This window comes from Rhyacophila brunnea, unplaced genomic scaffold (genome assembly GCF_057557595.1).
Source record: "Rhyacophila brunnea isolate RB1 unplaced genomic scaffold, BYU_Rbru_1.0 scaffold_24, whole genome shotgun sequence".
Classification (NCBI taxonomy): Eukaryota; Metazoa; Arthropoda; class Insecta; order Trichoptera; family Rhyacophilidae; genus Rhyacophila; species Rhyacophila brunnea.
This window is the reverse complement of record NW_028232904.1, coordinates 9,705,247-9,732,418: the sequence shown is the minus strand read 5'-3', so window position 1 is coordinate 9,732,418 and position 27,172 is coordinate 9,705,247. Positions and strand designations below refer to the sequence as shown.

Genomic DNA, 27,172 nt, shown 5'->3' with positions numbered 1-27,172 from the left:
AATTAGGTTTGGTATGTCTTAGCTAACGTTTGCTTCAAAGCCTCACAATTATTTTAGACTTTTCGAACTATGAAGTGAATAATTCTGCTTCATTGTTGATTAGAAATTACTTCTTCTGTGTTTTGTGTTCAATATTACAGCACACTATTGACATTGTGTAATGTTTTATTAAAGTTAATAAATTAATTTCCCCAAATATTTAAAAATGCATCTGTTCGTGAATTTATTTCTTTTCTACGTTGAAGCTGTCATCGTTTCGAACTATATGGCATATTGCAATTACGACGACTGTAAGTAATTAATATGTGTATTGATATAATATTATATAATATATGGTAATTAAGGAAATTACTCTCGTGTGTCATCTATATTGTCGAGAACGTGTATCTTCCTGCGCATCAATTATATACACAAGGCAGCTATCGGCAGCCATCGAGGGTAGTTTATCATATTTATGTATTGAGGTATTATAAAATTGATATATTAAGTTAGCCGTCTAAGCCAGTGGTTCTCACGTGAAATTTAACTGTGGCCGCACAATTGACATTGACAGTTTAATGGAAACGTCTGGTAGCCGCATCAAATTTCACTTTTGTTGTGATTGAAAAAAATAAAGCTAAATTTTATTTACTAAAAAAATAGATCGATGTATCTATGGACAAGTATTAAAAAAGTAATAAAAGTATTAAAAAAGTAATAAAAGACATTTGAACATTTTATTACATATACCTATATTTATTTAAAAAAATGATTCAAATGGAAATTCCTCAATACCTACTTACTAATTTTTTCCAATGCGAGCGGCATGGCTACTTCTTACATCTGTCAACTGGCTTCGATATTTGTTTTTTTATGAAGTGCATTATACTGAATGATCTTTCACAGTATCCAGTAGTAGGAAAAAACGTAAATATTAATAAAGCAATTATTGCCAATTCTTTGAATTGACTGGATTCTTCGACTAAAATTTTTCAACCGTGGTATTATTAATACTTTGGACGCGGAAGACGCACACGGTGCGTAATGACCAGGCGGCCGATCGATGTAATTAACGTGCATTTTAAAGGGGGCAATTAAAATCTCATTATCTCTTCAGCAGCGAACGCGTTAAAATGGTTTGAATAATTATTCTGTAAAGCACTGGTGGCCGCACATGAGAACCACTGGTCTATCTGTCAAAACTGTCTATCAGCACATCTATTCTATACACAAGACTGCTATCGGCCGTTATCGGCAGCTATCGAGGGTAGTTTTTGATTTTTTTATATCGAAGTATTATAATTTTTACAATAAGTGCGATGTTTTAACAGCACCTCTCTTAGCTGTGGCCAATTTTTGAGCTAGATAGACAGTTTTGATTATTTAGACGGCTAACTTATTGTAACAATAACCCCCTTAATACATAAATATTATAAACTACCCTCGATAGCAGCCGATAGCTGCCTTGTGTATAGAATAGATGCGCAGGCGTGATTACGACGATGGCCATGCGATCGTCCCGCCATCTTGTCAAAGTAATTTTCGCGTCTACATCAATATAGCTTCTATTTGACGTTGTGTTATTCCATGATGTAGCCGATATGCACATGTTTTGATTGTATTTTTTTTAATACACCAAATCAGTATTCTATGGATTATGCTGATAACGTAAGAGAAAAATAATTACAAGATAAAAAGAACTTTTTATAATATACAACGTTTTTAAATTTTCTGTTGAATCATATAAACTTCACTTGACTAGCTTAAACGATCAAAGAAATTTGTACTTGATAGATAATATACTAAATAATGAAATGTCATTTCATATTGATTTCCATAGTAACGCACGTATATATTATTTAATAATTTAGTTGCTAGGACCCCCTAGCAACCAATAATGGCATCGAAATAACTTTTCATACAAAACAGAATTAACTGAAAATGAATTCAATTCTACTTAAATATGGCTAAAAGTATTTAAAAAATGCATTGGCATCGTGTTCTGATATATTCTAAAAGTTTCAAATGTCTAGCTAGTCGGGAAGTTAGTTAAAAATCAATTGCAAGATTTGTACTTTAGAGTTTGAGAGTTATAAATCAATAATCCTCGAGAAAAGAAACAAGTCAATAAATCACGAGCTCTAACTGCATAATATAATTTTATGACGGGGGGAAACGGAATAACCAAGCAGCGGCGAAGGGTGGAGGTAGGCTGTTAAGATCCGACATAAATAGTGCACACTAAACTTTATCTGTCATACGTATTTTTTTGTAACCAAAATTATTTTTCCAATGTATGCTAGAAATTGGGAACATATTATATATTGATCTCGTAACGTTTATTATTTTTTCAGTGGAAAACTTTATATGCCCTGAAGACGTGGAGTCCTTGTCCAAGATACAGTTGACAGACTTGGGAAATTCCTCTGAATCAACACCCACTATTTTCAGTCGGGTTTTAGATGTGTCGAACGACACGCAAGATGTAAGTAGGTTCCTAATACACTTAAGTTCTGATCAAATTGAGGTGCATGTCGCGTACTATCACGAGACTTCACAGTAAGCTAATATCGCTACGGGAAAAAAGTGTGTAAAGTCGTTTTTCGTGGTGTTTAAAATGTTATCAGACTGATGCTCCCATCCCGTAGCACATTTTGAACCCTTAAATGAACATTGTCCCTGATAACTATCTTAGACATCGAGAGCAACATTTGTTTGTTCTCCCAAGGTGCAGAACTAACCGTTGGTGATGCCAATTGGGAGAGCAATAACTCTGTTCAAGATATATTTCACCTGCGTGAGGTATATAGAGGTGAGTATAGGTGGGTGTTGTTTTATAAACTCTTAAAATAGGGTCCACTTAGCTTATTCGGCACTTTTTTTCGATAGTTAATATTATTTGTTTTGTTACACAAATAGCATTGATAAAATCGGTCCAAAATGTCAAGTGTAATTTATACTATTTAAGACATTTAATGTTAATATCGAGTACGTTCAATCTTGGATTTTTCATAAAATTCGGCGTAGACAGAAGTGCCTGCCTGCACGTCAGTGGTACTGGTTAGACGCCGTTCGCGTGCCAGAACGTCAATGGCGTCTAGCTAGTTAAATGAACGAATTTATTATTTTTCTGATGTTCTAACGTTTGCGTATGACAACAATGTTATTTATTATCAGTGAGCATCCGGCGATTTCCCGTGACATGTGCAGGTACATAGACTTACTATCATAATTTTGTACACATACTAATTGATTGTGATTGATAAAAAAATCAATCCCGAAGGTTTCGATTATGTTTCCTAATCCCGGGATTCATAGGTATCGAAAATTGTCCGCGATCCCGGGATTGGATTCCCTACTTGTAGCTAACTTAGTCAGTAATTCAGTAGACCAGGGTTCTTTTTTTACTTCAATGTCATACATTTATTCTCCATCTCTACAATTTCTTTCAATAGGAATCCAAGCAAGCAGACTGCTTCGGCATCACAACAAAACTGAGCTGGATGTTCAATTTGAAGCCCCAAAATGTAGAAGACATTCAACCAGGTTACTTCTTCCATAACAGGAAGCTCAGTACGGTCGCTCAGGTTATGACCGGAGACCGGTTCAATCTGAGTGGAACATTTTATGACGCCAAGAAGCCTACCATTGTGATCGTGCATGGGTTTCTCAGTTACAGCAAGGCAGCATGGATCGTCAACATGACGATAGCCTTTTTGGAGTGGGTTAGTATTTCATCCATAAATCGAGTGCTTAAAGTCAAACAACGTTATCTACAAAGAAGTGTTTTTTTTAGATAACGTTATTTTACATTTCCGGCAACATGATAGTCAAACAACGTTATGTCAATATTTTCTAATTTCTTCTTAAATCGTAAGTAAAGTTTAACGTTAACTACATAAGTTACCTTTGTTTTCATATTTTTATAAACCATTCTTATAAATTTTAACATCATCATAAGGAAGATAAATGTACAAAACACAACCCTTGTTGAGTTACAAGAATCTAATATAACGATTTTGCACTTTTGTAGATAGTGTTGTTTGACATTAAGCCTCGAAATAATAGTATAGAAACTCCACTATATTACAATACTATCGCACTATAAAACGTAGATAAATATAATATCATCATCATCATCAGCCTGAATCTATCCACTACTGGATGAAGGCCTCTCCAAGCTGATTCCACTTCTCTCGCTCCTGTGCGTTGCGTTGCCACGTAATCCGCAGAACTTTATCATATCATCGATCCAGCGGCCTCTAGGTCTACCTTGAGGACGTTTTGTGCCTCTTGGATACTACTGGATGACTAAATTGGTCCAACGATTGTCCTTTCTTCGAGTTATGTGTCCAGCATATTTACATCGCAAATCCTTGTCTGTTCTCTTATCCACTCATATCTCTTCTTGTCCTTTCGCGTTATGCCCAGTATGCACCTCTCCATACCACGTTGTGCTACTCTAAGTTTTTACTTAGGGTCCATGTTTCACACGCATATTTGATTACGGGAAGCATACACCGGTTGAGCACTTTGCGCTTAAGGCACAGGGGGGGGGGTCACTTTTAAAGACATTATTCAGTCGGCCAAAAGCACTCCAGCCTAGCTATACGTTACTTTACGAACAATTCCATCAAATATGCATTCATCTATAGACACGTGTTGTCCCAGATAGATGTAGTTTTTCATCTGTTCGAGCTGTGTGGCTTTGATGAGGATCTCTTTTTGGCCCGCAAAGCAGTTGAACATGACTTTCGTCTTTGATACATTTATATGATAATATAGAATGTAATAAATATAATATAGAATGTAGAAATACCTCGACTGACTTGATTTTATTTTAATCAATTATATAGACAACGGTTGGGTCTAGGTGCGTACCCGTCATTAGATCATCGAGATCATCGAGAAGTATCACTGCTATCTGATATCTTATCTACGCGTGATTCAAGTTTATTATTAACTCCGAATAAGACAACGGTTTAATGTAGGCATACGCCTCTTCCCGCACCTCACCTCACCACTCCACCGCTGCTATCTGACCACTTTACTTACTCGCGATGAATTGTTGCGAGTGCGTTATTTTCGTTCGCTGTCTCATCTTAACTTCGGAACCTTTTGATATATCGAAATATAAAGTGGCACCAGGGAACACAACAATAATGAGAAGTGCGTTGCTTTAATTAAAAAGGTGTAATTTTTGATTGTGGTGATACCTATATGAGATAAACTTTAACATTGTTAAAGAATATGTTATTTTATTATAGTGTTATAATAATAATAATATCCAATAAAGTTTGTGACATAAAAAATGCGCATTGAATATTAGTTCTTCTTCCACGGCGCTACATCCCGGGGTGGGATTTGGCCTCCTCCACAACCACTCTCCACTCACTCCGGTCTCTCGCCACTCTTCTCCAGTTACCGGGTCTTCCTATATGAAGCCAGTCCATCTCTACGGCGTCAGCCCATCTCCTTCTTGGACGGCCTCTGGGTCACTTCGTCATGATCCTTGGCGCTCTAACTTCAGGCATTCTCTCCACATGTCCCGCCCACCGTAGTCTTTGGGACTTACAGTATCTTATGATTGTTTGCTGTTCAATCAGCTCTTCCAACTCGTGGTTCATTTTTATTCTGTAGTTCCTATTTTCCAACGTGGGTATAAAGATTTTGCGGAGTATTTTGCTCTCGAAGACAGCTTATTTGTTTTCCTCGTTTTGAGTTAAGCACCAAGTCTCACAGCCATAAGTGACCACTGGCCTTATAATTGTTTTATAAATTAGAAGTTTACTTCTTCGGCCTAGAATTTTCGACCCCACCAGTCGCTTGCAGGCATGCCAGCATTTATTCCCGGAGATAAGGTGGATTTTTATCTCCTCTGCTGTCTTATTTTGGGTATTTAGGCTGGATCCGAGATACGTGAACTTGTCCACCCTTTTATATGCATGCTGTCCTATGTCTATATTCTTTAGCGGTATCTGATCGCGTGTGCTGACCATATACGAGTACTTAGTTTTTGTCTGGTTTATTTGCAGCCCAGCGTTTTCTGCTTTTATTTTCATAGTGCCACCATGGTCGATCATCCTCTGTTTGGATCTGCTTGTATTGAATATTGGTACCTACGTAATATTTGCGAATATTCTGGCAGGCTTCATATTCCTTGCATTGTATGGCCTAACCGTCATTACGTCCGAATCAAGCTTGATAGTTTTGGACCATGGCGACCGGCTTTTTCATTTCTATCTTACTACTTAGTCATTTTTGTGTTCTACTAATTTTTCGGTTAACATCGTCTGTTCTTTCCATTTCTATTCTCTACGTTTCAATTTTATTCCATGTACTAATGAATTGTTATTTGAAAGAATTTCTTTTACAGTACAATGACAGGATAAATTACATAAATTTTATATAAAACCACATAATATAATATATATTATACTATGATACTGGGGTTCAAGATACTGATGGGAGGTATTCGAGATAATACATTATCTTGCCCTGAAAAAAAAACAATCCTAGGAAAGTTACATGTTTAATGGAATGCCTGTTCGTGTTCGCAAGGGTGACGGTCAACTGACCTTTTTTATGTATCTCAAAGTATGCCGGAAATCGAATACAATATTATTTGTTTTCGCCATAAGGGGCAGGCGTCTAAAAATGCGGCAATTTCAAATAAGATCAGGTTCTTTTGATCAATCGATCACAACTACAACAATACATCGATTCATAGGTAGAGGTATATAAGACTATTAAGAAATATTTAAGACGGTCAATAACACCAACATAATATTTGTTATCCGATAGAATTTGCTTTATATGGCTACCCATTGGCCGATATAAATAGTCAGTATTATCATTTATTTTAATTAAATTTTGTTGTAAATAATCTTTTAGTTTAAACTATTATTTTTGAGCACAAAAAGCTACACAAAACCGTCTTATAAATTTGTACTGTATCATCGATATATTATAACTATGGTAATAATACGTATACATAATATATATATATATATATATATCTATATATTATAATTATTAGTTTGAATTTGATACAAGGTCAATTTCTGTAAAGTTTCTTATAAAATTATTTCGTCTACTTTAGCGTGACGTGAACGTCATCACAGTGGATTGGAGTAAAGGAGGAAACACTTGGAAATACTGGAGGGCAGTTGCCAATACCAGAACAGTCGGAGCAGACCTAGCAGGGTAAGTAACTAATACACTTTATTCATTCTCTTCCATGACGTTACATTTGGCGCTCAAACAAAAGAAAAATGGTAATGGGGAAATCCCATATACCATTTTATAAAATATCTGTAATTCACATTATCAGTTAGGATTAATCCACTGCTGCAATAAGACCAACATTTACGTATTATACTCATCCCTAGTTAGTCGCTGCTATGTACATACATATACCAGTGGCGAAGGGTGAAGGTAGGTTGTTGAGATTCGACATAAATAGTGCACACTAAACTTTTTCAGTCACACTTCAATTAAACCTTGCCTAAACTAAGCCATAATAGTTCAGCTGGTAGCTGGCGAACTGACAAAAATGACGCACACTTTTTCAGTCATACTTATTCATTTTTGTTGAATTAAGATTACATAATTATTATTTATTACAGAAGGTGTTGGTTAGTTTTTTTTTAAATTCATTAAACCCTACCGAACCACAAGTTGGCGCCACTTCCCTCGGTACATCGCCAACTCTTGCGCCTCCTGCCATGTCAGACATGCAGCACGAAGGTCGCTCTTGTAGCACCGCTACAGGGTGAGGGAGCGACGGAATCCTTGATGCTGTGCCACAAGGGTACAGAAGTGTCGCACTCTTTGGCGGCATCCGGAATACGTGTCCCAGCCATGTAAATCGTCTCTTCGTGATAACTTCAATTACCGAAGGCTGTTGTGTCTGCTCACGAACTCGGGTGTTTGTAACGCGGTCGTACCAATGTACCCCTAAGATTCGGCGGAGACATCGATTCTCAAAGCTCAAAAGCCGAGACTCTTGAAGTTTAGTAAGATGTCATGTCTCACAGCCATACAGGAGCACAGGTAGCACGCACGCGTTAAACAGACGACATTTGGCCCTCACAGAATACAGCCTTGACCTCCGTGTGACTCCAAGTTGATTGAATTTTTGAATACCTAAATACCAAAATTTGGTAAATACCTGTTATATAAATATTATTAAATTAAAAATGTCCCTCTAAGGCGGACGAAACCGGTCCAAATTTATTAAATAATAAAAGTGGAATAAGTACTTACTAAAATATTTTGCGTCTTATTAAATTAATCAATAATATCTACTATCTAGGTGCACAAATGCGCTCCATTCCAGTTTGGTATTTTATATCATAATGGATTATAATATTATATTCATTTAATTTTGCTGGATGCGACTTAGCGACACCGCGTACTCCCGTACTTCCCCATTACCAGATACTCAGCTCTTTGATAACCATTAGAGTCGCTTTAATCCAGTGGTGCACAAGCTTTTTGAAAGAAGGGCCAATTTATCCATTTTTCACGGGCCGCAAAGCGTAAAAGTGTTGAAAAATAATGATATATTGTACTAGATGATATACATTTTATGTTTTATTTTTAATTTAATAGTTACATAATTTTACCAGCAACTTCAATCACTCTCCACTCCGCATTACATCCATATTTTCACGAAGAAAATTAGTTCAGACACGATTTATTTGTTAGAAAACAATAAAACTACACAAATAACTTTATATACGCACTATACGTACATAATATGTACACAAACAAATGTTTCATAATCGAACTGTTTTTTTTTTTCTGTTGAGATTTTTTTAATATCGATTCACAAACGTCGTGCGCTGACAAAATTCCTGGAGAAGTAACACTAAAATGCGCGTTTTGAAAACAATAATCTAAAAATAGACTGCACCTGCACCACAGACGGTGTGACTCATTATAAAAAGATGAATTTCGGTCGCAAATCTATACCCCTGAAAATATAATCATATTAAGACGATGCATCAGTGAAACGGCAAATAATTTTCAACTATAGGCGCGACGAAATTTTGGACTCACTGGCATTCGGAGAGAGAACGTCGAGCTGGGAGCACGTCAAGTTCTTTCGTGATGGCGACGGGGGTATTAATTCTTAAATCGTGTAAAGATGACTAAAAACGTTACCCATTTACTTGAAAAAGAAAACATGTCAATGAATATATTATTATTGTTACTAATAGAACAATAAACAGAACATTAAATGGACGCATGTTGGATTTATATGACAAATTATATTTCGTTCGGCATGCGTCATTTGCATCCGCGACCCGCAATCCGCGCATCGCCTAGTCACGATCTTTTTAGACCGTGTCTCAACTGAGGTATATATAGCCTTAAATAATAACAAATATCATTAAGTTTTCTATCAGTGACGATTCAGATTGTTATACCGTTGCTACTGCATAATTTGTTCACATAATATCGAACACAGATTTTAATCATATTCAATGAAAAATTTGGTGATGAAGTACATGTTATTTTGGGCCGCAAAAAATAATGCCAATTCGGGCCGCGTTTGTGCACCACTGCTGTAATCTATCGCGGTCACAAAAATAACCACAGTATGCGCGTGATCTAACGATGTTATAATCCATTTATATCACCAGAGTCGGGCTTATTCGGTTTTTAAAATTGCGGTATAGCAAATATTTATTTTAATATTATCAGTAAGCTATATTCAATTTACGCCCACGGTGGCCGCGCGGCATAAGCGTTGGACTATAAAGCCGTGGGTCCCAGGTTCGAATCCTGGGTCTGGCAAGTACACATATTGTTTTTCAATTTGTGTGTGTCAGGGTATGGACCTAATAGGTTGAGCAAGTGGCTGACATCCATTTCTCGTAAAAAAACAAAATCTGTCAATACAAACCTCCACTTTGTGGAGGCCCATATGATCCTATCAGGATCGGACATGGTCGAAAAAAAAAAAAAAAAAAAACCTATAATATGTATGTACACTGTTCAGTAACTTAATAAACTTTAAGGGGGGACATGCTCAGCGTAGGTCAAAATGCAGCTTTTGTTCTATTTTCAAAGAATGATCCTGGACATTCCTTAAACGTTATAGATAATCTATTTATATAATTTTGAAGCCTTATTATTCTTTATATTTATTTTAAACATTTGATGACTGCATAAAGTATTTTTATTACATAAAATAGTATTCTTTTAAACCTCTCGCTCCAATGTTTTAGAATATAGTCATATTTCAGTACATAAATGTGCAGTGGTGTTAGAATTTTTTACGTTTATTAATTTTTAAACGCATTTATAAAACCATCAGTATAATTTATGTTGACATTATTATAGTGAAATATTTACGATAAAAAAAATATTGATAATCTCTGTGATCCCAAATTTGACAAGAATTAGGCATTTTATTATTCAAAAAATGGGCAAGATTAACACATTTGAAGATAATTCTAAAGATAGTAATTATAAGCTATGTATTTGACCATTCAAGTGTGATAAACATCCTATGAATAATGATTGCTTTATAATAATTATTGACCAAAGAATAAGGTAGTGTTTTTTTGAAATACGCCATTTCTTTTGGCATTCCCCAGTGGTTAAGTAGCCATAAATTGACGAACTATAATTGAAGTAGGGAGTAAAATGATATTAACGCGCGTGTTTGAACATGTACCGTTTAAAAAAAAAATCGGTTAGGTAATAATGCTTGACTTTTGAGAGGCAATAATCTTAATAGTTCTTCTTTAAGACCAGTAGATGAAATAAATCGTACAAATTTGTGCTGTGAATACATTTTGACTGTTCTATCTTTCACTATTTTAGTCCGTACGTGGTCATTTGTGGTAGAGCCACACTCAAGGGGCCAAAGAGCCACACGTGGTTTGCGAGCCGCAGTTCGCCGACCACTGACCTAGGTCAGGGGTAGGCAGTTTGTTAAGTGAGAGGAGCCAAATTGTCAAGGAAACAGGATAACAAAGGTACCAGAGAGCCGCATATAGATTTTTAGGGGGGGGAGTTCAAGATTTTTTATTAAAAAATTAATTAGGCCGGAGCCATGCATCACTTTTGATAGCTTTACTATATCTGGCAAATAGCTACTTATTTTTAATTGAATACATAATTGTAAATTTTCATCCGTTATTCTGCTTCTAAGTTTATTTTTTATTTGGTTCATAGATGAGAATGTTTGTTCGCATATATATGCAGAGGTAAAGATTGTGTGAATAACAAAAGCTAGTTTTTTTTAACGCGTCATATGTTTCAAGAAAACTATTCCATATATCAAATATTATTGTTTCTATTTTAGGCAGTTGTTTTATAGCTGTTCACTTGTGCTGAGAAATCAAATTGGATTTCTCTTCTTCGAGTTCTTCCAAGCGGCTAGTCAGATCTGTGAATTTGTTTCTCCACAGTACCTTGATTTTTAAATCTATTAACTGCATCCGGAGTGAACCAGCATCTGTGTCGAACAGTGTCAAGTTAAATTCATTGACATTTATTTTGAGACCACGTATGATAAAAGCTAGTGTAGTCTTATTTGCTCTGAACTGGTGAAAACGTTTATCAAAACTGTTCTTCATTTTTCTTAATATATATATGTACGTTATAGGGCTGCTTGAGATGAGGTGAAATTGGAGTGTATGTTTGGAAGAGCCGCAAACGTCTATCCAAAGAGTCGCTTCCACTGACCCCTGGCCTAGGCCCTAGCAGTGGCGCACCCAGGATTTATTATTGGGGGGGGCCCAGGGAGGAGAATGTAAATTAGTCACATAGGCTCTTTTTCTTCTTCATAGCCTAATTTCTCGTCGTCTATTGCACTCGGTGTACCTACACCATGGTCCCCACATCCTGAAACGGGCTAGGATATTTGGCGGGCGCCCTACCTACCGCTAAGATTAAATTCAGTGTGAAACACTACATTAACGTTTTTCAAATTGTGTTTTAGTTCAAATTAAGGGTACTAATACAGTGAATTATTGGCGATTTTCAATACATCCACTTTAATAATCGAGTATCGACACATAATAATCAAAAAATTTATTGCACAATTATATAAGTAATTGAAAATGTTCATGGCCATGAAGTATAATAGCGCCGCAGGCGACTTTTTTTACTATTAAAGCTAATTTATTATGTGTGTTTATCTCACTTATCTCGTCAACCCGACACGCCGGGCCCCCAGGCTAGAGCCCTGTCAGCCCTCCCCAGCCATGACCTACACCACTCCGGAATTCGGATGGACACCGAGAATTTTTTGACAGTTCTATTAGGGATTGGGTTTCTAAAAAAACCTGACATTAGTGTTTCGAAATTTTTGTGTTAGAAATTAAAATCTAAGAAATTGTTCTAAAAAGGGTGCTGGAGAATTATAAATTATTTTTTTGCCAGTGTTTTTATTTGTCTAAGCCCAAACATTTTTTGGCTTTCAATTTCAATGGTTAAAATCATTCTAATAATTTTCATGTTTGGGGGGGTGTCAGGGCCCCTTGCCCCCCCCCCTGGGTGCGCCACTGTAACCACCTCACTTCAGTGTGAAAAAGCAAACATTCGTACTTAGCTTGTATAGAAATGCAAAGTTTTTTTTAAAAATGCCTGTTTTTAAAGATCTGGATTTTATGAAATTTACCATATTGGTCTAGTACAGGTTTTAGCACTGCGGTAATGTTTTCGAAACTATAGATTCCCTGTGTAAATAAAACAGTGCGTAGATATAATGTTAAGGTTTCTTGTCTTTGCGAGGGTAACAAATCCTTTAAATGAGCCTAACATTGACGGAGCACCATCCATACAAATTCCTCCATGATATTTTAGATTGTTCTAAATATGAAGAAATAGAATCAAAAACATCTTGTCATGTCGTACGCTCGGTGAGTTCTTTGCAGCACAGATATTGATCCACTATTATGTTTTCATTTATGAAACGAAAACCTGTGAGGCCAACGGTAGACGCGTGCGATCGATTCGGCAACATCGAAATCTCATTAGATCTTTCATCGGCTTTCATAATTTCACGAAGGACTTTTTCGATTTTCGCTATTTCGCGGATTTTTCTGCTTTTATCATTACTTTCGCGGTGCACCGGTTAAGAACCACTGGTCTAGAGCCACAATATTTATGCTGAATTCCACCGAAAAAATGTTTTTTTTTTTATTTACACCACCACCGACTGTGGTGGGCATGGCCCCCACATCATGAATGTTTGGCGGCCCCCCTTACCTATCACCAGGGTTAAGGGGAATGTGATGTTCTACAGTAGTGTTCCCAAATGGTATTCCGTGGATTTATCTATATTGTTAAATAATTCCCTTGAATTCTTGATTTGTCGGACCTCATATCATATTATTATCGATCGTTATCATACTATGAACCACTGGTCGCGACCCTCTCTTGTGGTAGCCAAGTAGCATTCGACCCTTCGATATTGGATAAATAACCATTTTTATTTTTATGGAAACACTAAAAATAATTGTAATATAAAATGATACACGTGAATTATTTTCATGTAGTTACGTATATCAAATTTTCATCATACTTCATAGTTTTTATGTTAATTTTGATGAAGTAGTATAGCACCACATGCGATTTTTTATGGTATAACAAATTTCTGGTTTGTGTTTATCTCACAATTAGACGAGCCGCCACGCCGGGCCCTCTTAAGCCCGGGCCCCCAGACTGTAGCCCTGTCAGCCCATGGTGGTGGGTGTAGTTGTACCTTTCGCCGAATTTTTATCGTCGATTTTGGGTTTTTTAATAGTGAAGTTCCAAAATATTAATTGAAAATGGAAAATAAAGTATTATTGCATTTAACTTATAGGTACACAAACCTACCCAACAGAGCACAGCCTAATTTCTCGTTTATCGGACTTTTGTCTATTGCACTCAGTGTACACCACTCCGGAATTCGGGTGGACACCGAGAATTTTTTGACATTTCCATTAGAGATTGAGTTTCTAAAAAAACCCGACATTAGTGTTTCGAAATTTTTATGTTAGAAATTAAAATTAAGAAATTTTTCTAGAGGGTGCTGGAGAATTTAAAATCATTTTTTTGCCGTGTTTTTATTTGTCTAATCTATTGGCTTTCAATTTCAATATTTTTGGGGGGGGCCAAGGCCCCTTGGCCCCCCCCCTGGGTGCGCTACTGGGCCCTAGACAATATAGATTCCTGGGGGGACCTTACATATAAACATAGATACATAGAGTAACGCAAGTTTGTCACTGCGCATTTCAATTTGATCGCTCATAGAAGGTAAATTTCCAGGGGCGTGGAGTATTATTTTTCTGAAAAAGGAGAAGTGGGCCAAATAAGTTTGGAACAATATAGGAAAACATTGTAAATTTCAAATTCAAATTTATTTAGAGTATAAAACAACGGCCACCTATAAATACTCATCCTTACGTAGGTGGAATATATCAACATCCAAAGCGATTTGGTTGAACAGAGTTATTGCCCTCCCGATTGGCAACACCAATGGCAGGTTAGTTCTGCACCCTGGCAGAACAAATAACTGATGCTCCCGATTTATAAGATAGTTATCAGGGACACACAGGTCCAATACTACCAAGAATGTTAAAGTTCTCATTTACACCGCGTATAGGTCGGACAAAAATACGTGGCCAAATATAGATATTATCTTATATTAGTATTTAAACTACAGTATGTAAGCATACCCAACAGAAAGCCAGTTGCATAAAGCCACGGATAGTATCCATATAACCTCAAGTAAAGTGTTTCAAAAATTTCTTTTGAACTCACTCTAACTCTAACATAAGGTCGTATTTCAACTGATGCGGGGCCCAAACAATCGACCCATTCTCTAGTCGCCTTCTTGCCAAGGAGTTATAAAGATTTTTTAATACACGGAAGTAGGTACGTAAGTAACGTAAGACGAAGACCAACATTTTTGTAATGCCTTTTTACAAATGATAGTGAGATACCCGGGGTTCCAGCGGCTAGCTCAGGTGTCCATCGAACCCCGGATTCACAAAAATAAGATATTTTAAATTGAGGAGAAATTAAATGAAACCACTTCTGTCTCGTGCGTAACTTGGTATTATCTTATATTTTACATTTTCTTTACACGTTTACATATTTTGTTTTAACAATAAAATTCGCAGGTCCGTACATGTTGGAAAAGGGACGCTCACTACGTTCTTTTTCTTTTTCAAACTTCGCGTACCTACGCCGTCCACAAAAAGGACTCTCGTGATTGGCCAAATTTTATCGCGTGATGTTTTTGATTTGACGAATCACGAGGACCACCCCGGCGCAGGCGCGTGGAAATTTGAACGTTGCCGGCAAGCGCGGCAAAATTTATTATATATGAATAAGTACTTATATTTAATCTCAAAATTATCTCTTTCATCCATCATCATTTATACTTTTTAAATTAAATTTAATTTATCTTAATTACAGCTCCGCCCAATATGTGATTTTCACACACCGGACGAAGGCCTTTACTTATGAATAATAAAAAAAATTACGTAGTTGAGCAAGGAATCAGATTAGATGTTTTATGAAGCCGTTTATAGAGGTCAGGGTTACGTTTCGACTTATGACTACTAAATGATTATTTTACATCGAGAGAAGCCCGCCTGTAACAGGGGTGTATCAATTGCCATGTGGCCACTAAATGACAGTTGAATTGTAAGCTCTGATTGTGTCATTAATTTGGGTGCCGGACGAAATCCCGAAGGCCGAAATCCCGAAGGCCGAAATCCCGAATGCCGAAATCCCGAATGGACGAAATCCCGAACGGCCGAAATCCCGAATGGCCGAAATCCCGAATGGCCGGAATCCCGAAGGCCGAAATCCCGAAAAATAAAAAAATATAAACAATAATAATTTTCAACCAGCGGTACGCAAATAGGCGGCGCTTTTTCGAGAGTGTGTAATTTTACAAGATAATAAAAATAGTTTTATAAAAACTTTTATTAATTATGGATTGAAGCATAAAAATAATTTTAAACCAGCGGTACCCAAATAGGCGGCTCTTTTTCTTGCGTGTGTAATTTACCATGATAATAAAAATAGTTTTATAAAAACTATTATTAATTATGGATTGAAGCATAAAAATAATTTTAAACCAGCGGTACCCAAATAGGCGGCTCTTTTTCTTGCGTGTGTAATTTACCAAAATAATAAATATAGTTTTATAAAAACTATTAAGTATAAATTATGAATTGAAGCATAAAAATAATTTTCAACCAGCGGTACCCAAATAGGCGGCTCTTTTTCTTGCATGTGTAATTTACCAAGATACTAAAAATAGTTTTATAAAAACTATTATTAATTATGGTATGAAGCACAAAAATAATTTTCAACCAGCGGTATCCAAATAGGCGGCGCTTTTTCTTGAGTGTGTAATTTACCATGATAATAAAAATAGTTTTATAAAAACTATTATAAATTATGGATTGAAGCATAAAAATAATTTTAAACCAGCGGTACCCAAATAGGCGGCTTTTTTTCTTGCGTGTGTAATTTACCAAAATAATAAAAATAGTTTTATAAAAACTATAAGTATTTATGGATTGAAGCATAAAAATAATTTTCAACCAGCGGTACCCAAATAGGCGGCTCTTTTTCTTGCATGTGTAATTTACCAAGATAATAAAAATAGTTTTATAAAAACTATTATTAATTATAGTATGAAGCATAAAAATAATTTTCAACCAGCGGTACCCAAATAGGCGGCGCTTTTTCTTGAGTGTGTAATTTTACAAGATAATAAAAATAGTTTTATAAAAACTATTATTAATTATGGATTGAAGCATAAAAATAATTTTCAACCAGCGGTACTGTGACACCCCCGTATGGTCCCCATTTGGGGATGTCTTTGTGTATCTGAAGAGGCCCGAATCGGTATCGAAGCCAACAAATAATAAAGCGCTGATTACGAAAATAAATAATAATAACAGAGCCGAGCCGGCAATGCCTTAGAGTAGATTATAATATGTTGAATGGCAACAATGCCATAATATAACCGTTGACGATTTGCAACGTCGCTTTTTTTCGCCAACGGCTCTCGTTGGAAAAAATCACAAGATGGCGCTCAGATTGCGACAAGCAGCAAAATCGCGAACGCGTACATTTCGCCCTCCGTAGAATAAAATTATTAAAAATGTAACCATATAGTATAATAAACGTAAATAAACTCGCCGCTTCCATCACAATTCCGGTGTCATAATTATCCACCTTCCATCCCGAATCCAGACGAAAAAAACACAAAGTGACAGTTGAGAAATTCTCTTACCAAAATGGAGGGAAGTGATAAGTGGCGCCCAACGTGGGGCCAACTTGACATATCCTCAGGGTCTTTCATGTGGTTTAGCTCAGTCGGCGACCCCCAGGTGTCAAAGATTTTATTAAGTATAACTATTTCTAGATTTTTATATATTTTTTTTTTAGACTCGGGACTGTAATGTGATAAAGGGACACGGGGAAAACAACACAATTTTTCTTTTAAAGCTTCACTTTTATTATGTTTATTTTTTTTACGAGTACATTATTTTAATTTAACTTCCCGACAGTCAGCCTTTATCGGTTGGCCCTTGGACGCTAACTGATTGCGACGGGGTTCACAATGCAATCTCAAGCTCAAAACATATCGGAAGCGCGATGGGGTTCTTCTTTATTAATAACGCGACACACAATAATTTCACAATGGATGGTGTTGCCATTTTAATATTATTGCGTATTTAGAATTTAGATTTTACTATTAAAAACGATTCTACTGAATTTAAATTACATTCACCCATCGCGCTGTACAATTTATGTTACCTTATTAAACATTATTAAACATTATTAAACATTATTAAAACATTAATTTATAACTTAACTAGAATATATTGACGGGTTATCAAGGAGCTTGGTTGCATGTTTTGTTAAGCCGACGATTTTTGAGATTAGGTAACATGTTTCAGCCTTTTCTGAAGTTACAGTGTAGGCACAAGCAATAGGCTAATGTGAGAGTGTATCAGTACCGCTGGTTGAAAATTATTTTTATGCTTCAATCAATAATTAATAATAGTTTTTATAAAACTATTTTTATTATCATGGTAAATTACACACGCAAGAAAAAGCGCCGCCTATTTGGGTACCGCTGGTTGAAAAATATTTTTATGGTTGATTCCATAATTAATAATAGTTTTTTTAAACTATTTTTATTATCTTGTAAAATTACACACTCAAGAAAAAGCGCCGCCTATTTGGGTACCGCTGGTTGAAAATTATTTTTATGCTTCATTCCATAATTAATAATAGTTTTTATAAAACTATTTTTATTATCTTGTAAAATTACACACTCAAGAAAAAGCGCTGCCTATTTGGGTACCGCTGGTTGAAAATTATTTTAATGCTTCATACCATAATTAATAATAGTTTTTATAAAACTATTTTTATTATCTTGTAAAATTACACACTCAAGAAAAAGCGCCGCCTATTTGGGTACCGCTGGTTGAAAAATATTTTTATGCTTCAATCCATAATTAATGATAGTTTTTATAAAACTATTTTTATTATTTTGGTAAATTACACACTCAAGAAAAAGCGCCGCCTATTTGGGTACCGCTGGTTGAAAATTATTTTTATGGTTGATTCCATAATTAATAATAGTTTTTATAAAACTATTTTTATTATCATGGTAAATTACACACTCAAGAAAAAGCGCCGCCTATTTGGGTACCGCTGGTTGAAAATTATTTTTATGTTTCATACCATAATTAATAATAGTTTTTATAAAACTATTTTTATTATCATGGTAAATTACACATGCAAGAAAAAGAGCCGCCTATTTGGGTACCGCTGGTTGAAAATTATTTTTATGCTTCAATCCATAATTAATAATAGTTTTTATAAAACTATTTTTATTATTTTGGTAAATTACACACTCAAGAAAAAGCGCCGCCTATTTGGGTACCGCTGGTTGAAAAATATTTTTATGGTTGATTCCATAATTGATAATAGTTTTTATAAAACTATTTTTACTATCTCGGTAAATTACACACGCAAGTTAAAGAGCCGCCTATTTGGGTACCGCTGGTTGAAAATTATTGTTGTTTATATTTTTTATTTTTCGGGATTTCGGCCTTCGGGATTCCAGCCATTCGGGATTTCGGCCATTCGGGATTTCGGCCGTTCGGGATTTCGGCCATTCGGGATTTCGGCATTCGGGATTTCGGCCTTCGGGATTTTGGCCTTCGGGATTTCGACCCAAACCCATTAATTTTGAACATATTGAAGTCATTAATTTAAATCATTGAATATATAGATTTGATTATGACATGACCTCCGCAAACCGCTATTGTCAATTCATTCAACATAATTATATAAGAATCCATTTTCCCCATAAATTGGTGCTAGCCACTCACCAAACCCTGGGTTAACTAACTATTCCAGTTCCTTTTTTAAATTACAATTTAGTTTCAATACGTTACATAAAATTATTGACAGATTTCTGAAGCAGTTGATGAATGAGACTGGTGCGCAGACGAAAGACTTCCATTTTGTGGGCCACAGCCTTGGAGCTCACATCTGCTCGTATGCGGCAGCGCTTCTGGGAGGTGTTCGAAGAATCACAGGTACGATACCAATAAAACTTCATCTGAAAAAGTGTGACAAATCTATCAAGCTATCCCATTTCACCATGACCACCTGTAACGGTAGCCAAAATTTCTACCTAAATACTAAACAGGTACGCTCATTTCTCGACACGACATAAGAAGAAGAATATCATCATAATTATAGTGTTTCTTGTTGTTGAGAATAATGTCATCATTGACAATCTCCCTTCGCCATATTTCTAAAAACCACCGATATAATATGACTGCACATATCGAGAGGTCCACATGTTTTCCCTCCATCACCCGCCACGTATCCACACTCGTTGTAGTCCAGAGAGACAATCTCTTCTCATCCGGGGGCTATGGATTAGAGCCCCAGCAATATTACAATAAACCTGTAGGTGCCTATAATGTTTGGTGAGGACTGGCCTAAACAGTATTTTGTATATCTGGACTTTTTTTCCCGAGATAACACTTTGGATTTCAGATATTGACGGATTCCAAAGTAACACTCGTTGACTATTTGTCTTCGTTTTCTTATTTGAACAAGATTTCGGAGCATATACCAGACTGAGGGAGATGACTTCAGTAGGCCAGGGCGCACCCCGAGCCATGAATAATGATGATGGCAATTAATTGTTTTACCACTACTACTACACTACCTACATGGCGTAACAAACGAGAATCACCAGTCAACGTTGTGCAGGGGGCGTACTCGGAAGAGTTATCCAAGACCCTAGATTGCAGCTTCTATTTCGAGACATACACGTCACCGCGGTCATTTCTGGAACTAAAATCGTTGCAATACTGCCAGCATATAAAAAGCATGTGGCGTAATACTGTAATCGCATACAACGCCATAACGTAGATGTCAACATATAGAAAGCGCGAAGTAGTTATAAAAGCCCATTATAATAAATAGTCACGACCCATGACACGAAAATGTAAACTTCGATGATAGTGCTTAGTGCGTATACTTCGAATGTAATAATATGGTAAACTGTTTGTAGAAAATAATGATTGTTGTACCTATATTGAAATTAATGATAATAATTAACGAAATACACAATCGAAAATCTTGATTAGGTACCACATTACATTCGAAAACAATCAATAATTAATACTAGCATTGTAGTTCGCAATTTAGTCCCACTGACAGAATATAGTCGGCCTTACCAGTTATTAATAACGGGTAGGTACTACCTAAAGTGGCAAGATTCATATTTTGGCTACTAGGTACCGTTACTTCGGTCGAGCCGATTACTAAAAGCTAGATAATTGTCCCTCGTGGAAACCAGGGACCAATAGCTGACCGGCCCGATTGAGGTATAGCCTATCAAGATGCCCAAAGCATCCTTCAGTCATCAGACCATGCACTTATTTTCTTCAGTTAACTCCAACGTTATATTTTCTATATGTGTAATTGTGCACCATACAAACTTATTACTTCTGTTATGTTGCAGGTTTGGATCCAGCTCAGCCTTGTTTTGAGACAACAGACTTGAACATGCTGCTGGACAAATCTGATGCAGACTTCGTGGACATCATACACACAAATGGAAGAGATGTTACCAAGATGGGTTTCGGAAATCCAACCCCGTTTGGTAAGTTCAATGGCGGTGTGAATATAACCAGTGACGTCCCTAGACAAAATACCACCCCTAGGCAACGCCAAAATGCCACCCCATTTTTAATACAGTATTTGTTATCATCCTTTCATGACTCCAATAGCTAAGAAATGTGTTATATGCATACAGTACTAAAAAAAGCACTAAAACATGCAGGAAAACATGTTAAAATACGTGCTGGCCAGTTAATTACCACAATACGTTCACTGCTAAAGACACGCTGTATCAATTAGCATGATAATTAAATGTGGTAATTAACTCATCAGCAGTGAAAGTATTAGATCTAATGGCCACGCGCCAAGCGCATCTTTAGCGGAGAAAGACTGAAAAATAATATTTCCCCAAAAGTGGGGATTTTTTTGACGTTGGTTTTGACAGTTGTTGGTTGGACAGTGGTTTCTTACATGTCATGTTTGCGATACGATAATTTCAAATTTGCTCTGTCTTGTAGAATCAAGGGTGATCCGTGTCGCTTTTCTTATTCACAAAACTTGACAACATTTTTAACTATATTTTTAGCCTCAGATCGCAAAGGTTTAATTAAATCGATATAATGACGGCGCGATGCTTCGATACAGACAAAAATCATGGACCAGGAGCGGTAGGTGAACCGCTATGTAAGAGGTGAATGCATCTTTAGTTTTGACGGCCAACGCAACTTCCGTGCGCACTGGTTAATAAGTCAGACTGTAATTATTATTCGCAAATCTGCACGTGTCGTTTCTGGTCACCAAGGACGTTGAAGGGCAACGGAAGTAAACTAGACATCGCAAACTCGACAGAAAAAATACAGTCCTATTAAAAACTTGTAAGTATGTTAATTATTAACACATTTTGTTTCCAACCAGTAAACTGAATTTTTTATTGGAAAGATATTTTCGTTATTACTAAGTTGAGGTACATAATGTACTAAATGATTCTTCTCGATTTGCCGCCCTTCGAGTAACTGCCGTCCCCAAGCGACGCTTAATCTTCCTACACCTACGGGACGTCACTGAATATAACTGTTTGATCATATTATTACACCACAAAAAAATAAAAACGCACGAATTGCAACCACAGATTGTGATAATACGCATTTTTTTAAAATTAATTATTGTTTTCCGTCGAAGAGACCTATCTACTACATAAAAAATTGTCACTGGATGTAATGAAGGTAGGTATTCAAAATAAGATGATTTCAAAATTCAATAATCAATAACTAATTTTATATTGCAGGAAATCAAGATTTCTATCCCAACGGAGGCATGAAACAACCTGGATGTTATACTGGAAAGCTAAACACTATCAAAGCAAGTATGGGATCACACAATAACAAATATTATATACAGTACACTCTCAGTTCAAATACTTGGGTACCACGGTTGCCGATGATGGTGGTATTTCTAGTGAGCTTGGAATCCGCATGGGTGTGGCGGGCTCTGCGTTCAACCAACTTGGAGTCGCATGGAGGTCAAGGCTGTATTCTGTGAGGACCAAATGTCGTTTGTTTAACGCTTGCGTGCTACCTGTGCTCCTGTATGGCTGTGAGACATGGCATCTTACTAAGCTTCAAGAGTCTCGACTTTTGAGCTTTGAGAATCGATGTCTCCGCCGAATCTTAGGGGTGCATTGGTACGACAGCGTTACAAACACCCGAGTTTGTGAGTAGACACAACAGCCTTCGGTGATTGAAGTTATCACGAAGAGACGCTTTACATGGCTGGGACAAGTATTCCGGATGCCGCCAAAGAGTGCGGCACTTCGTACCCTTGTGGCATAGCTTCAAGGGTTCCGTCGCCGTGGCCAGCCTTCCCTCACCCTGCAGCGGTACTACAAGAGCGACCTACATGCTGCAGGTCTGACATGGCGGGAGACGGAAGAGTTGCGATGGACCGAGGGAAGTGGCGCCAACTTGTGCTTGCCCTATGCCCCAATGTTGGGACGTGACAGGGTGGAAGAAGACACTCTCAGTAATCCGCCGCTTGATTATCCGAAAACTACTATAATCCGCCGTTATTTTTACTAGTTGTAAGCACAAAATCAAGCTCTAAAATTCGCAGGTATTCGATTGTCAAATTCAGTAGTCCGCCGCGTACAAGTATACAATGCACATGAGACGGGTTTATTTTGGAAACTTCTCCTTCGTAAAACGTACGTTCATCGCAAAGAAAGTAATGTACCAGGGAGGAAAGTGCCCAAGGACAGTATCACAATTATGCCTTGCTCCAATGCAACCGGGACACACAGACTGAAGCTTTTGGTCATAGGGAAAGCCAGGAATCCTAAGCCATTCAAGAATATCTGCCTCACTGTGATTTGTTAATACGATAATATGTTTACGAAATACCTGTTTTAATTTTTACCGTATTTTGCATCTATGCACTATAATCCGCCGCTTTCACTAATTGGACACTTGTCTGGTTTTCGGGGTGGCGGATTACTGAGAGTACAATAATCTTATTCATTTAATTTACTCGTATAGTCATATAGCGGCAGGGTGTGAGTATTAATGAAGACATAGGAAGAATGCAGAAATAAAAGTACAGGAACACGTCATCACAGTCAACACCACAGAATTTGGACTCTAGATAAAAGAGTCGCACACTTTTGAAGTCAGTTCCATTTTCGAATCATACAATTGTACATGTGGTTGTTTTGGTAACAAGTTTATTATTTTTTTCATTCTATTGGTAATTCCAAAAACAAAATGGCGGTATGAAACATTATTAACTTACTATATTTTCCAGAATTAATGCGAGCGATATGCAATCATGGCCGTGCTTACTTACTGTTCACTGAAAGTTTGAAGAGACACAATTGCTCAATGCTTGGACACCGCTGGAATACCTCATACAACAGGTAAACAAATCATCACTATGTCTCAACCCCCAATCACGCAAGAAACTCCTCTACAGTAAACCGGAAATGAAAGGAGAATCAGCAAACCTATTGTTGTACAAGAACTTCTTGTCCACGTGTTAAAACTGTGAACTAACAAGACCCTCCTGTGCAGTTAATCACACTTCCGTTTTCAAATGAGGAACACCCCCAAATTTATCATTTCATTTTACGCTTCCGTGGCTTACGGATCTACCAATTTACGTAATTTGGTGTTTTTTATAATAAAAATATGTCTAAAGCAATCAAGAGTGATGTTAGAATTATTATTAGTAAACCTTTGGTTTATTGCGAATAAGAAAAGGAGCCGCATCTAAAAACAGAGCCAATAGATTATTTAAGCATGCGTTTCCGTCATGACAGGTACGTCACTGAGAAGTTTTCTATATGCGACTACAGCGACTCTCTGTTATCGACGAGATCTTCTTGTCGGACAATGATTTGATTTTCCCCATCTCCAACCACCATGTATATGCAGCCGCGGTTTGTGCACGGCCGCTTTACATGACGCTATAAACGTGTCAGAATAAAAAGAATTTAGTGCCACACTTCCTTGTCCCGAAGTGATGCTGCACGGGACTGATGTAGCACCCATGCACCTTAGTGCTTAAGTATGACGGTGACATTTTGCCTACACAACTGTCCGGAAAATTGGACGTATTACAGTACCGATTACAGGAAAAAAATGGTCGTATAGCATTGAGATCAAATTCATATCTAAACAAAACACATAAATAAATACAATCAGATCGTATATATTTATATAGACTTCTATATGATTCAAAAATTGGTTAGCAAGTAGAGGTGCACGTAAGTATCAATTCTTACTTGTTAAATATCTGATAATGATGATAATTGTCGGATATTTGATACAAATCAATATCAAATGAATCGTCAGCTGAATGCAGAACTATTTTAACTTACATTTGATTTTTTTTTTCGAGAGAGTACTTTGAAATGACTTATTGAAGTTATTTATTATTTTTATATATAAATGTATGCACCATATTTTAGTAGAATTATTGATGAAAAAAATGGTGCATACAGTTATCTATATAGATAATAAATAACTGAAGTAAGCTGTTTCAAAAAACTCTTCTGCAAAATATTTCAGATGTCAGTTAGAATAGTTCTGGATTCAGCTGACGGAATGCTCTTATTGAATCTAATAAAATTGGAATATTCCTGTCTGGAAACAAACGTTGCATCTAAATGGTTTGTAATTGTAGCATACGTACAATATTTTCTTCACGGTGAAATAATCCATGATCAATGTGTCATTTTTTAATATCAGTGCTATATGGGCATCTGTTTCTGGTGCAACAGCGAATTCCAATCGACTGAATGCACCTAATTAAAAAAAATCATGTTCTCTTACAAGTGAAGAAACAGAGTGTCGATATGCTCGGCCATGGATTATATACATGAAGGCTTCGTGGTTAAGGAAGCTAGGTTCCGCTCTCGGTTATGTGACCAGTGCTTATAATAACTATTATTATGTACAGTGTAAATGCCAGTCTCCAAGATGCCTGCTCTAGTAGGACTTGTGCTGTGATGGGCATACAGGCTGACCGCTATCCCGCCAGAGGTCCCTTTTACGTGGTCACCACTTCAGAGGAGCCATACTGTGGTAAGCCAACTTATTCACACCCAAATTTATATCTTCATATATAACCTAACCTAACCTTTGAATCGTTTTAGTAGATTTGATTACAAATCTCATGCCTTGTTCAAACCAAAATTAATGTCTACGTAGAAATTATATAATGACTTGTATACATTTTTGCGTGCAGTCATTTGTTTAAAACTAACACACGTTCATACATGCAAGTTTTGCTATCAAATTAAATGAAGTTTGGATAGTTCATATTACATAAATTTGCTTAAATGAAAACATCAATCCACAAGACCATGTGTCACTACTCCCAATGAAACAGTAATCATTTCTTTCCTATGACCATATTATTTGCTTGATTGTCACTACATTTTCATATGTTTACCATCCGCGGTAAAATACAAAAACATTGTCATTGTCGAACATAGTGTAAAAAACATTTCAAATGTATTTTTTACAGAAATGTGTTTTTATTCAACGAATAATAATTTACAAGACTTGAGTAGGATCAAAAATTCTTTATTGAAGATACAACAACTTGAAACACCTGGATATATGCGCTCAAGATGTAAAAAGTACTAGTTCATCTCGTCGTAATTAGATAGAACGCCTGTGTCGCAATAAAGCACATTGGTGTGAATCCAGTGAATACGACTTCAGATCCTGTCAGGTGTAAATTTTTTCAAAGAATTTTGGTATTTTAAAATTGTGTAGGTACCGACTTACGTTCATTTTTGTTTTCTAGTCAAAATCTTTTGATTTCACTTGTGTGTTTCAGAGGTAAAGCCGAGAAATGTCGAAGTGAGAGAATTTCTTTTGGATGAACTTCGTCAAAAATCCGTTAACACCCTGCAAGCTTTCGCCACGACCCCTCCCACCATCAAGAGGGGATTTTTTTCTTTCCTCGGGCGCTAACGTGAAAACTGAAATATTTTTCAACTTACTTTCTTAATTCGTTTAAGTACCTACTTAATACAAATCTGCTAAACTAACCAGCACCATCTGCAAATTGTTTGTTCTATGAAAACAAATAAGTATGACTAACTAAGTTTAGTGTGCACTATTTATGTCAAATCTAAACAGCCTGCTTCCACCCCTAGCCACTGCCTTCATCTACTTTTAACCATTGTAAACTTAATGCATCCATTCACTTTGAGTAACCAATTTAAACTGCTGTGCAGCTTTGTGAATTTGCGGCCAGCGTTTCAAATGTCAGTGCTATGTTCAGTCCACGAGTAGGATGGCATAATGACTCAAATTCAAGTATGAGAGGTATGATGTGATTGTCATGCGCAGAACATTGTTTACAAGATGTGACACTTGGTTTTACACAATTTTCACGTTTAACGACCGAATATTTTGTTTGTTGTATCCGAAGTCCATTATATCTAGATTCTAATGTATATTGGTATCTGTTTTGCTTGTGTTGAATGTAAAATATTTGAATAAATAAATATGTGTGTTGGCAACACGACTCTGTATAAGAC

General features: G+C 36.5%; 1 protein-coding gene across 1 annotated transcript; it reads left to right on the top strand.

Moving 5' to 3' along the window:
* Positions 1-27,172, top strand: LOC147069014 (phospholipase A1-like). Its single transcript, XM_085951173.1, has 10 exons — positions 1-290; positions 2,334-2,464; positions 3,435-3,704; positions 7,082-7,185; positions 19,453-19,580; positions 21,026-21,166; positions 22,409-22,486; positions 23,920-24,031; positions 25,576-25,700; positions 26,464-27,172. Exons 1-10 carry the CDS (start codon positions 206-208, stop codon positions 26,598-26,600), a joined length of 1,311 nt encoding a protein of 436 aa, XP_085807299.1. The 5' UTR covers positions 1-205; the 3' UTR covers positions 26,601-27,172.

What these genes read in the sequence shown, in the direction of transcription:
- LOC147069014 (XM_085951173.1), top strand. Translation starts at nt 206, where the DNA reads ATGCATCTGTTCGTGAATTTATTTCTTTTCTACGTTGAAGCTGTCATC. An exon ending in CGGAAATCCAACCCCGTTTG is followed by an intron (nt 21,167 to 22,408) that starts GTAAGTTCAATG and finishes TTTATATTGCAG; the next exon opens with GAAATCAAGATTTCTATCCC. An exon ending in TGGAATACCTCATACAACAG is followed by an intron (nt 24,032 to 25,575) that starts GTAAACAAATCA and finishes TATTATGTACAG; the next exon opens with TGTAAATGCCAGTCTCCAAG.